The 12,462-nt window shown below is 46.8% G+C and overlaps 1 protein-coding gene across 2 annotated transcripts in view; it reads left to right on the top strand.

Moving 5' to 3' along the window:
* Window positions 1-12,462, top strand: part of LOC115095454 (zinc finger protein 2-like) — a 109,875-nt gene that overhangs the window by 89,527 nt on the left and 7,886 nt on the right. For both annotated transcript variants that reach the window (XM_029609131.1, XM_029609130.1), the window contains one exon: window positions 5,261-5,389. In XM_029609131.1, coding sequence (XP_029464991.1) covers window positions 5,261-5,389 — 129 coding nt within the window. The remainder of the gene's footprint in view (window positions 1-5,260; window positions 5,390-12,462) is intronic.

The raw sequence follows: 12,462 nt of genomic DNA, 5'->3' as shown, positions 1-12,462 counted from the left end.
CTAAAAAGACTTCCTCTGTAAAAAAAAAAAAAAAAAAAGATGCTTTTTTGCAACAAATACAAATCCATTGGTCTCTATCTTATTTTTACGAATGTATTCTCAGATGTATAGGTCCATATTTATAATTGCTCTTTTTGACTTTAATTTCTATTGTTTTGTCAGGCTCCCTCCCGAAGCAGTCTTTTCGAAACACGGCCCATGTTGGGAGACCATTGATTTGCAGATGTAAACTATTGGCTTGATGTTGACAATTTGTACGTTTCTTCTTCCTTACATACAATAAAACTGTTCTTGGAATTTTATGGACATTGTAGAGTATATTATGTCCTTCCTTCTCTTATTGGTAATTCATCTTTGATAGTTGGAGTATCGCCTATTATTATTATTATAATACAAACAGCCGACCAGAATCAGTGAGGCTGTTTTCTGAAACATCCAGCCACCCCACGATCATTGATGCTGGGCATAAATCCATGGCAGGATGCTCCGTGCAAGTAAATCCAGCCTTCTTGAAAGCTTGATGCTGTCGTACTAAGTTCTGTTTGGGTTGTAACCTGGGCCACCTCATGCAGGTTACCTCAGCTTTCATGGAGGCCTGCTTTATCAGTCCGGTCACTTGTCTGCTCTTTGATTTGTATTCTCCCCTCTTTATCTCTCTAAACACTCAAGTCCCTTCCTTCATTTCTTAAACCTGTTGTCACTCACCTTCCCTTACTACTATAGTCTGTGTCTGGCTCAAATATGAATAAACTCGGTCATTGGTCTGGTTGCCACTGCTCTGTCAGAAGCCTCCTCCAGACATCTACTACCCTCTCAGTAAAGAGGTATTTTTTTTTAATGTTTTGTCTGATCCTTCTTTCCATGGGAAGGTTTCCCTCCCATATTTTACTGAAGCCTATATTTAAATATAAAATGAGAATTATAAACTTTTATGATAAATTAAATGAAGAGATTATGGTCCAGCCTGGTGAGTGCCTGCCTGGTTGATCAGTGAGTTTCAGGCCTAGCAGTTCTCCAGTCCTCACATTCTGAATAGGAGGAGCTCATTTTCTGCCATTGCTGCTATTTTCCCCTTCTTTCCTTTCTAAAAATTCTTTTGGTGCCCTCTAGTGGGAACTGAGGCTTTCATAGAGTCATAACGAGTAAGCAGATTTCCAGTTGGTGGGTGCCAGGCAGAATCTGATTTCTGATTTGTAGCAGATGAATGAGAAACAAACTCCTTGATGAAATTGCCAGCATGTTTTATATATTAGCAGTATCCACATCAGACCTTTGTGTGAATATTGAGGATTGAAATTGCCTCTTCAAAATGATCAGGATACTGACAGAAAGAATTTCTGGTAATCAGTACAGCTTCGCCCCCCTTCTTTTCTTAGCTGTGTACTGCTGGCAGTGCCTATGAAAACAGCATAATCCTGAGCTCACTTGCACTGATAGCGTAAATTCTGGGGTAACCTTTCTAAACATACTGTAACCAGGGATGAGCTGTTCCCACAGTGGCAGCTGCAGCAGGCCTTGAAAATCCTTGGCACCATGGCAACATTTCTGGGTGCTGTGGAGACCTGGTGTCTGGGATTTTTTGCACCCTGGAAAAGAGATGGCAAAGGGGATGAGGTAGAAGTTATAAAATCATGAGTGGGGTGGCAAGGGTAAATAGGGGACAGTTATTTGCCTTTCAAATAATACTAAAATAAAGAGACACTCCATGAAACTAACAACCAGCAGATTTGAATCAACTTATAGAAACTGGGTTTTTTCACTCAGCGTACAATCAAGCTGTAGAATCTGTTACCAGAGGACATGGTCAAGATAAGTAGGATAGCAGAGTTTAAAATATTTTTGGATAAGTTCCTGGAGAGGGAATCCACAAACAGTTGGGATCTGTGTGGTACTTGTGACTCAAACTAGCTGCTGTCAGAGGCAGGATAATGGGCTTCAAGAACCTTGCTCTGACCCAGCATGGCCTTTCTTATGCTTTTGTACTGCCACCTGGAGGCCCATGTTTGTAAGCTCAGTTTTATGTTTATAGAGATCTCTCCTGTTTTGCATTATTGAAGTCTAGGAATATTCTTACTGGCCAGTTATATGCAATGTGTCTGTATTTCTCTGCTTGCCTTGTGATAGATTATTTCTCTTGGAAATGGAGAAGTTTAACTATGATCATCAATCATAAAGGGACACTCTTTCCTATTCACCGCGCTATAATAGCGCGGTGAATAGGAAAGAGTGTCCCTTTATGATTGATGGTGTTTGAATCGGGACCGGTCTTCCAACGGGTGATTAACAAGCTTTACTGAGTGGTATATAAGAGAAGTTTAACTATGAACACTGCCAGTCTCTATTTGCCTTCAGGTCAGGGACAAAATCTTCTGGGTGCCCTTTCAGGTTCATAGGCCTCTGTTTCTCTAGGAATGGAAAAGCAATCTAACAGCAGATTTCCTAACAAAGGTTCTGGTTCTCGGATCCTTCAGGGACCTGATAGTGGGGTTTTGTCCCAGTTTTCTGTCTTCTGCTTTGGCTTTTTAGAAGTTCCATTTCTTTCTTTAGCTGTTTTTATCTTTGCGTGGTCCTGTATTCCAGCTGTCTGATTCTGATTCTGGATGGCCTCTTCAGTCTTTTTTCAGTAGGAATCTAGATTTTATTTTGCTGGCCCCACTGTATCTTTTTTTCTTTCCATGACGATTGTAGCTAAATCAGAGACAGGTAGGATCTTGGTGTTGTCTGGGTCTCTTGTATCCATGGCTGGGTCTATCTGAGGTGTGGGGAGATTAGGGGACTCTGTGTCTTTTTGTTCCTGCTGAGTCAGTATTTTGTTTTTCCTTGTAATATTCTGCAATTGCTTTTGATGGTTTGTTTGCCGCCTTCATGTCTGTGGTTACCTTTGTGATGCGTTGTTTGGGCCACTAATTTTTTTCAGATTCTGGGCTGTTTGTGAAATTGGGTGAGGAGCTCTAGCAGGGTCTTCTTAACTCCTTGGTTCCCAGCAGGCCCAGATTTAGGAATAAGCAACACAGGCAACTGGCGTCACCAAATTTTGAAGGCTCTAACTACTTGGGCTAAAAAGGAGCCAGATCTTGCTTGCTTTAGGACTGTGCATCAGAGCCTCTCTGATTCACTGTCTCCCCCCTACTCTTTGTTCTCCAGGTAGGTGACCCCATTACCCCCTCTCCCCCACTATCTGTTATGGTTAAGAGGTGTTTGGGTGGATTCTTGAGTACTGAGGCAGATGATCACGCCCACGGGGAGGAGCCCCGTGAGGTGCCACAGTACTGGGCTAAACGCAGACGCACAAACATAGAGTTAGTTCTTTTATTAACCAGCTTGAAGTGTACCACCAGAGGTGGCAGTAGTGAGGTAGTCTGGATGTAGCAGTCTCAGGACCCTCGGCAGAAGGAGCCCTTCTCACCCCGTTGGTATGGGGGATTCCGGTGTAGGTTTCCCAGCAAGGCAGTGCTGTGGATGAGATAGACTGAGAGTTAGATTACTCACTAGATGGTTGCTGTTGGTATGCGATTCCACCAGGTTGAAGAAGTTGGTAGTGGCACCGAGGCAGGGAGAGCAGGCCCTCGAGGAGCGAGTACCTGATCCCTGTAAGGCACCTGAAATAAAGCAGAGGGCCCCCGAGGAGCGGGTATCCAGGTTAGCAATCCCCCGAAGGGCAGAGAGAGAGCTTCCAGCGGCAGCACGGAAGCGGCAGAGTAGCTTAGACCAGCCGAAACCAATCCTTTGCTAACTCAATGAGCTAGCAACTTAGTACAGGCTATATACCCGGATGGCGTGACAGAGGGAACCCTTCTCACCCTGTTGGTATAGGGGGATTCCGGTGTAGGTTTCCCAGCAAGGCAGTACTGTGGATGAGATAGACTGAGAGTTAGATTACTCACTAGATGGTTGCTGTTGGTATGCGATTCCACCAGGTTGAAGAAGTTGGTAGCGGCAGGGAGAGAAGGCCATCGAGGAGCGAGTACCTGATCCCTGTAAGGCACCTGAAATAAAGCAGAGTGCCCCCGAGGAGCGGGTACCCAGGTTAGCAATTCCCCGAAGGGCAGAGAGAGAGCTTCCAGCAGCAGCATGGAAGCGGCAGAGTAGCTTAGACCAGCCGAAACCAATCCTTTGCTAACTCAATGAGCTAGCAACTTAGTACAGGCTATATACCCGGATGGCGTGACAGAGGGAACCCTTCTCACCCTGTTGGTATAGGGGGATTCCGGTGTAGGTTTCCCAGCAAGGCAGTACTGTGGATGAGATAGACTGAGAGTTAGATTACTCACTAGATGGTTGCTGTTGGTATGCGATTCCACCAGGTTGAAGAAGTTGGTAGCGGCAGGGAGAGAAGGCCATCGAGGAGCGAGTACCTGATCCCTGTAAGGCACCTGAAATAAAGCAGAGTGCCCCCGAGGAGCGGGTACCCAGGTTAGCAATTCCCCGAAGGGCAGAGAGAGAGCTTCCAGCAGCAGCATGGAAGCGGCAGAGTAGCTTAGACCAGCCGAAACCAATCCTTTGCTAACTCAATGAGCTAGCAACTTAGTACAGGCTATATACCCGGATGGCGTGACATCAGTAGAGGGGAATGCCCTGGAGATTCGCGCCAATGCTGGAATAAAGACGTGGGTGGTGTGCGCGCGCACACCCTAGTGGGCCCTTGGGAGGAGCATGGCGGGAGGCAGCACCATAGCCGTTCCGGGGATGCCGGAGAGGTCGGCTTGTAGACGCGGTGGCAGCCATTTTCCCAAGGGAAGCGGGAGGAGCCGTGAACAAGGTGAGGCAAACGGGGCGAAGCCGTCTAGCACCGACGGACGCAACACTATCCAGTTTTGCCTATGGCCACGAAAATTTAAATCCAGCCCAGGTTCTATGACAGGAAATCATCCCACCTTCCAACAAAATTGAAAATTAAAGCCACATGCTCTGTGGTGGTTGGGCCTGATTATGACTGTAACCATGCATGGAGATCTCTTGGAAGCCTGATGCAGCCATGCTGCTGTTATAAGTGTGGCAAACATGAGTGAATGTTGAAATGACCTCCCTTATTTCTTGTAGCTAATCACTAGACTTAGTTGTGACTCTGTGTGAAAATGATCAGGATACTGCTAGAAGGGATTTCTGATGATGATCAGGACAGCAGTACCAAATTAATATTAGCTCTGAACTGTTGGCAGTGCCAATGAAAGCAGCATAATTCTGAGCTGATTTGGGCTGATAGTATAGCTTCTGGGGGTAACTTTTCTAAACATATTGCAACCATCTTTTCCCATAACAGGGTCCTCCAATGTCAAACCTGACATTTTAAGACGATTTAAGCAAGAGGGAATCAAGACTGAGCCCCAGGAAGCTGAGGAAGAAGGAAACCTGCCCACGACAGACCTACGTGAGGATCCACAGGAATCAGGTGATGTAGCCTGCATTAAAACTAGTGATGGGCTGATCCAAACATTTCCTACAGGAAAAAAGTCTCCTCTGGACCAGAAACAGCAAGAATGAGGCATTATAATCAAGGACCATGACTTCTAACCTTTGTGTAGAGAATTTGCCCTTTTTCCATTCTTTTTCTTTTTGTTTTCATTTTTGTTTTATTTCCTCCTTTCATTGCATTCTTCTTCCTTTTTCTCCTCCTCCCCCAGTTTCACTGCACCAATCCGTCTTCCTATTGATAGCATCAACTCTCTCTCGTTTTATATTCTTTTTTTTTTTTTACGAAGCCTCTTACTAGTTTTTGTCTATTCCCTTGTCTCTGTGCCTTGCCTCCTGTCTCTCATCTTGTATTAGTTTTATCATCCCTTCTTCCATCCCTCTCTATCTGACCTTGATGAGCTACTCCAAGATGCTTAACCTTCCTCCCTCCCAGCAACTTGTGGTTTTATTTTCTCTTACTGATGCAGTGCTAGTAGGAAGGCCCACTCTAGAAACAGCAAGAGGGAGAGAAATGGGGTAACCCCCACTATTCCTCCACTGACAACAAAAAAAAGGGAAGGGATGTGGGGTAACTTACCATTGGCAGCAGGAGGAAGGAGGCAGGAAGGTCCATATTGGCAGAAGCATTTTGGAAGGAGGAAGAATTCCACAGAAAACAGCTTATTCTGCCAAACCTTTTTATTACTCTGGTATTGTGGGAAACTGTATGCATTCTCAGTTCCTTTTTATAGCTACAGAGCGTCCTTAACTTCTTCCACCAAAATTCTTAAATGTTTGGCTTATACACAATTCCCATCATCTCACTTTTAGCCACTTAAGTCAATATCCAAGACCTAAAGCTGAAGATAATTTTCCCATTTTTCTAATGAGCAGACGTCATTGTGTTCCTGACCCCAGAGTAGAGGTCTTGAAACATGTCTGTGACCAGTTGGAGAGAGGAGAGGAGGATACTGATACCAAGAGCAATGAGCAAGAAACTCCATTATTATAAACTATTTGATGTGTGTTGTGGAGTTTTTCAGACTTTACATGTACAATTCACCCTCTGTCCCTGTACGTACCCAGATAAATCCAGACTCGGGTTTTACATCCCTGCCAGCAGATGGAGACAAAGTTTTACCTGCACTGCTACATAACAACATGTGCCACCTGCAGTTCCTCAGTACTTCTCTATTTCCAGCAGATGGAAGATGATGCAAAACCTGCAGTTCTGCAATGTGGAGAGTATTTTGATTTTGTGAGCCTTCCTCCCAGGGGGTTTTTGGACCCTGGTGGAGCCTTCCCTGTCTGGTTGAGGTGGACGAGCTGGGGGTCAGTGACCTATTTGCATGCTCGCTGCATTGTCACGTGGGGTGTAAATCTGGTGGTCCAGATTCCTCTCCTTCACGAGGCTGCTAAGGCAGCTGTGGGCTCAGGGTGGCTGATTTTCTTAGCCTGCCTCTCTTTTTTGAATTTGGTTGATCTTCCTGTAGTGCTGGACAGTTCTGTGTTCCATGCTGAGAGAAGTTTTTGCTAACATTTATTAAAGTTTAAAAAAAAAAAAAAAAGTCGGGAGTGCCAAAGGAAGGTCTAGTCAGACGGAGGTAAGGCGCGGGAGGCCAGGGAGTTCTGAGGGATGGCTTTATGCCCTTGTGAGATTGGTGGCACAGGGAGAGGGGCTTTTCTGTCTCTTCCAAGTTTTTGGTGTGTCCTGGGCTCAGAAAGGGGTTTTCCCATTGAGTACATCATGATGCGCGGCTCGGTGCTTCCGAGCCTCCTTGGTCTGTGTGCGGCTTGCGTTTCGTGGGGAGAAGGGCCATTTGTGGGCCTGGTAGCCACAAAGAAATGTTCTTACTCCCACGGTGACTGTCTCTGTGCGCTGGAGCTCGAAGCAGGTCGGGGCCTCTTTCTCCGTCATCGCAGGAATGGTGGCCATTTTGGATTATCAAGCGGCGCTGGCCGTGTTGAAGGAGGAGGGGGGATTTTTCCCTGAGGCTTTCCCCGGTCCGTGCAAGCCCCATGGAGGAGCAGGCGAGGGCAGATGGGGTAGGTGCCTTAGAGCTGCCTGTGGCTGGGTCCTCTGTAGCTCAGTCCACTCAGTTACCTGCTGCTCCTCGACCTTTTTCAGCAGATTTTGTTTTACTGCTGCATGAAGCTTATTTAGCTCAGCAGGCAGGGCTGGTGACCCAGTCTTGGCCTTCCACGTGTATGGGGTTAGGTGCCACGCCTGGGCAGACCTGGAATAAGCAGCCTTCATTGTTTCAGCATTTTCTGGGTCCTAATCCGGCCGGCGAGAAGTCTAATGAGTCACTCGAGTCGGAGAGGGCTCCCGGGAATTGCTGTCACAGGACCAAGAGGTTGATCCGGATGCAGCTGGCTCAATTCCAGATTGGGTAATTCCATAGAGAGGAATTAGGGCCTTTGATTACTCAGGTACTAGAGGAGCTTGGGTTGAAGGTTCCGCAAGAAGACTCGGACATGGAAGGGGTGGACTCAGTCCTGGATGGGCGCAGGGGTCCCATGAGGGCCTTCCATAATCATGTTGGAGAAAAAGCTGGTGGATCGGGAGTGGGGAGATTGATGATGAAGCTTTATCCTTTGCCTGAGCAGACATTAGGGCTGTTTTTCCTTCCAAAGGAGAATGCTGCAGTGTCAGCAGTAACAAAAAAGACTATCCCGGTCGCGGGTTCAGCAGCTTTGAAGGATGTGCAGGATTGAAAGCTGAAGGTTCACCTCGAGGATATTTGAGGTGCCTGCCCTGAGCTTGCGGGCGGTCATATGTTCCAGTTTCATGCAAACAGCTTGCCTGCATTGAGTGCAGCAGCTTCAGGACGGGCAAGCGAAGTCCGGGAGACAAGGAAGGTAAAGCAGAGCGCTTAGAGGCAACGGTGGCATACCTTGCAGATGCTTTGTATGACCTGGTGGGAACTTTGTCTCGGATTATGGGATCCGCAGTGTCAGCTAGGTGGGTTGTTATGGCTGCGTAACTGGTTGACGGATGTGTCGTCTAAGTCCCAGTTGGGTTCTTTGCCTTTCGAGGGATGCCTTTTGTTTGGAGGTGACTTGGAGCAGTTGATGAAAGATCTGGGAGAGAATAAGGTGCATAAGTTGCTGGAGGACAAGCCTAAAGCAAGCAATTTTTTCAGACTTGGTAACTTTTTCAAGACGGTAGGAGGTCTCGTCCTGTGAGAGGGGCCCCTGGTTCACAGAGGTTGTTCTCTCCACGAGATCAGTACTGAGGTCAGCACTTTCGAGGAGGTCGGAGGCCCTTCAGAGGTTCCACAGGAGGTGGATCTACGGGGGCTAAATCCTCGCAATGAGGCGAAGCTGGTCCACTCTGCCGTTCTCTTTATAGGGGGTCACTTGGTGTGGTTTATGGGGAGAGGGCCAAAATTACTCAGGATCAATGGGTCCTCAGTGTAGTAAGAGATGGTTACGCATTAGAATTTGCTCACCCTGTCCACAGCTTGTTTTTAGTCTCCCCCTGAGGGTCATTGTAAAAGCAAAGTGTGGTGCGAGAGACACTAGACTGGTTGCAGATGTTAGGGGCAGTGATTCCAGTTCCCCAGTGTGAACGAGGCGAGGAAAGGATCCCATTTACTTCATTATTCCAAAGAAGGAAGGCACTTTCCGCTCAATTCTGGGCTTGAAGCGGGTAAATGTGGTGCTGAAGGTCCCGAGGTTCCTGATGGAGACCCTGAGGTTGGTAATGGTGGTGGTGTGCAAGGAAGAGTTTCTGGCTTCTTTGGATTTGACGGAGGCATACCTGCACATTCCCATTCAGCCAGATCAATGGTTTCTGCGGTTCATGGTGCTGGGTCAGCATTAGCAATTTCAGGCTCTTCCCTTTAGGTTAACCACGGCGCCTCACACATTCACCAAGTTGATGGTAGTGATAGCGGCGGCATTACATCATGAAGGATTGCTGGTGCACCCTTACCTGGATGACTGGATCATCAGGGCAAAGTCAGTGCAGAAGGTGATAAATACTCTGGAATCTCTCAGCTGGGTGGTGAATTTAGCAAAAAGCCACTTGGTGCCATCACAGACCCTCGAGTATTTGGGAGCTCGGTTCGACACATGGAAGGGCAAGGTGTATCTTACGGAGGAGCGTGCTTGGAAATTGCAGGGTCAAGTATAGCGCTTGTTGGGGTTACCGGTACCCAGAGTCTGGGATTATTTGCAGGTCCTGGGTTTGATGGTTTCAACTCTGGGGTTAGTGCCATGGGCCTTTGTGCATATGAGACCACTGCAGAGAGTTCTGTTGGCGCAGTGGAATCTTCTCTTGGAGGAATTACATCTTGCCTTACCTCTTGAGGGTATTGTGTGGGACAGTCTGTCTTGGTGGCTACTGACTTCCAATCTAGTTCGTGGTGTCAATCTGGAGGTCTTGGATTAGGTAATTCTTACTACCAATGCCAGTATCTCTGGATGAGGAGCAGTATGTCAGCAGCAGTCTGTTCAGGGCAGTTGGTCTGTGAAGGAAACGTCTTGGTCTATCAATCGGCTAGAGACCAGAGCAGAGCAATTAGCATTGATTGCGTTTCTGCCGTTGATTCGAGGTTAATCGGTGCGGGTCCTGTCAGATAATGCGATGGCCTTAGCCTACATCAATCGGTAGGATGGAACCAAGAGTTATGCAGTGGCCCGGGAGGTTCAGGAGCTAATTCTTTGGGCGGAGCAACACTTGGAGCGGATAGCAGCGTCACACATCGCAGGGGTCGAGAATGTCCGAGCGGATTTTCTAATTCTCAGATTATTAGATCCGGGGGAGAGGGAGCTGTCCGAAACAGCGATGCAGCTCATCCAAGAGAGGTGGGCTGTCCCCATGTGGATCTAATGGCAACTCATCTCAATGCGAAGGCAGCTCTGTTTTTCAGTCGGAGGCGAGAGTACAAGGCTGAGGGATTCAACGCTCTGGTGCTAGCCTGACCTTGGGAGGTTCTGCTTTATGTATTTCCCCCCCCTTGGCCTCTGGTAGGAAAGGTGTTACAGCGGATAGAGAGGCACCCAGGTGAAGTGGTGTTGGTAGCCCCGGAGTGGCCATGTCGGCCATGGTTCGCAGATGTAGTCAAATTGGCTATGGATGGTCCATTACTCTTCAGCCATCTTCCAGGCTTTCTTCGGCAGGGCCCCATATTTTCAGACCAGGCTGCTTACTTTTGTCTAGTGGCTTGGCTTTTGAGAGGCAGCGTTGAGATGCAGGGGGTACCTAGAAGTGGTTATTGCTACTCTACTTCAGGCTACACGGACGTCTACTTCTTTGTCTTATGTGACAGTCTGAAAGGTTTTTCAGTCCTGGTGATTAGCTAATGAAGTGCAGGCCTTACAGTCTTCGGTATCTCAGATTTTATCCTTTCTTCAGGAAGGTTTGGTCAAGGGATTGGCTTTCAACTCTCTTAGGGTCCAAGTAGCGGCTCTTGCTTGCCTGCGAGGTAAAGTAAACAGTTGCACACTGTCTTCCATCCTGATGTGTTTAAGTTTCTTCAGGGGGCTAAGAATTTACGCCCTCCAGTGAGAAGTTTGCCCATACTGGAATCTTAATCTAGTTCTTAGAGGTTTATGTGAGGCACATTTTTAACCTCTTCGGTGAACGACGCTCAAGGATTTAACCCTAAAGGCTGTTTTTCTAGCGGCCATTTGATCGGCTAGGAGAATCTTGGAGTTGCATGCTTTGTCTTGTCGTGATCCTTTCCTGCAGATTTTGGACTCAGGAGTGTCTTTGCAAATGGTACCTCATTTTTACCAAAGGTGGTATCAGCATTTCATGTGAGTCAGACTGTGGAGCTTCTGGCCTTTCCGGAGTTGGACTCTTCCGCAACTCATGCATGGAAGCTTAAGCTTTTGGATGTCCACAGAGCTTTGTTGAGATATCTCAAGGTAACAAATGATTTTAGGAGGTCAAACCATCTTTTTGTTTTATGGAGCGGTTCGAAGAGAGGTACCTAGGCTTCCAAGACCATTGCAAGGTGGCTCAAGGAGGCTATTGGGTTGACATACATTCCCAAGGATTATCAGGTGCCTGAAGGTTAGAGGGCGTACTTTGTGTTCTCAGGCGGCCTCGTGGGCGGAGGCTCAGTTGGTTTTGCCACAAGAAATGTATAGAGCACCAATTTGGAAGGTGCTGCATACCTTTGCATGGCACTATCATCTGGATGTGGGGGATCCAGAGTCTCGGTCTTTTGACGAGAATGTCTTGTGATGAGGACTCTCCAGGTCCTACTCTAAGTAGGGAACTTTGGTACATCCCAGGAATCTAGACTTATCTGGGTACATACAGGGAAAGGAAAATTGGTTCTTACCTGCTAATTTTCATTCCTGTAGTACCACAGATTAGTCCAAAACTCACCCAGTCTGTGAAGATGGAAAGTCGTCCACTCATCTGAATTTGTTTTTGGTTAGTACAGGTTTTAACGGTATGGAATACAGACTTGTTCTAAAAGTTTTTTTGTCTAAATTTTGTGTTATTGTTGCTGTTTCTAATGATTTTTTAATGTTATTTTATGCTTGGGTATAGGCAATACTGAGGTGGCACAAGTGGTTATGTAGCAGTGTCAGAAAAACTTTCTCTGTCTCTATCTGCTGCCAGGGATGCAAAACCTAGGAGTCTGGATTGATCTGTAGTACTACAGGAATGAAAATTAGCAGGTAAGAACCAATTTTCCTTTACTGGCTTTCAATTTAGTTTATATTTCTAAGTCATTCAAATTGCTTTAAGCTGGCAGTGTTGAAGCTCAGAGACTTAGATCCAGAATGAATCCCAGGCCTCCAGCAGGGGGGGATTTCCAGAGTGTTTGATTAGTAACTCTAATCAAAGTGAAAGGAAACAGTGCAGAGATCAGAGGTAAAGATGAGATGCACAGAACAGCAGGATGAAATCAGACATGGTCTGTTTCTCTCTGTTGATTTGCCTTTGCCCAAGTATACCAGTCTACAAGCAACACCACTTCATGCTGTGCTCTAGCCAAGCAAATGGCTTTAAATAATCATATGAGGATATTTCCTTCCTCTGCATTCAGGCAGGCCAATCCCCACCAGTGGGTTATGCACCTCTGCCAGCAAATGAAGATG

This window comes from Rhinatrema bivittatum, chromosome 7, assembly GCF_901001135.1.
Source record: "Rhinatrema bivittatum chromosome 7, aRhiBiv1.1, whole genome shotgun sequence".
Lineage (NCBI taxonomy): Eukaryota > Metazoa > Chordata > Amphibia > Gymnophiona > Rhinatrematidae > Rhinatrema > Rhinatrema bivittatum.
The sequence above is the reverse complement of the archived record's forward strand: the minus strand, read 5'-3'. Positions and strand labels throughout refer to the sequence as shown.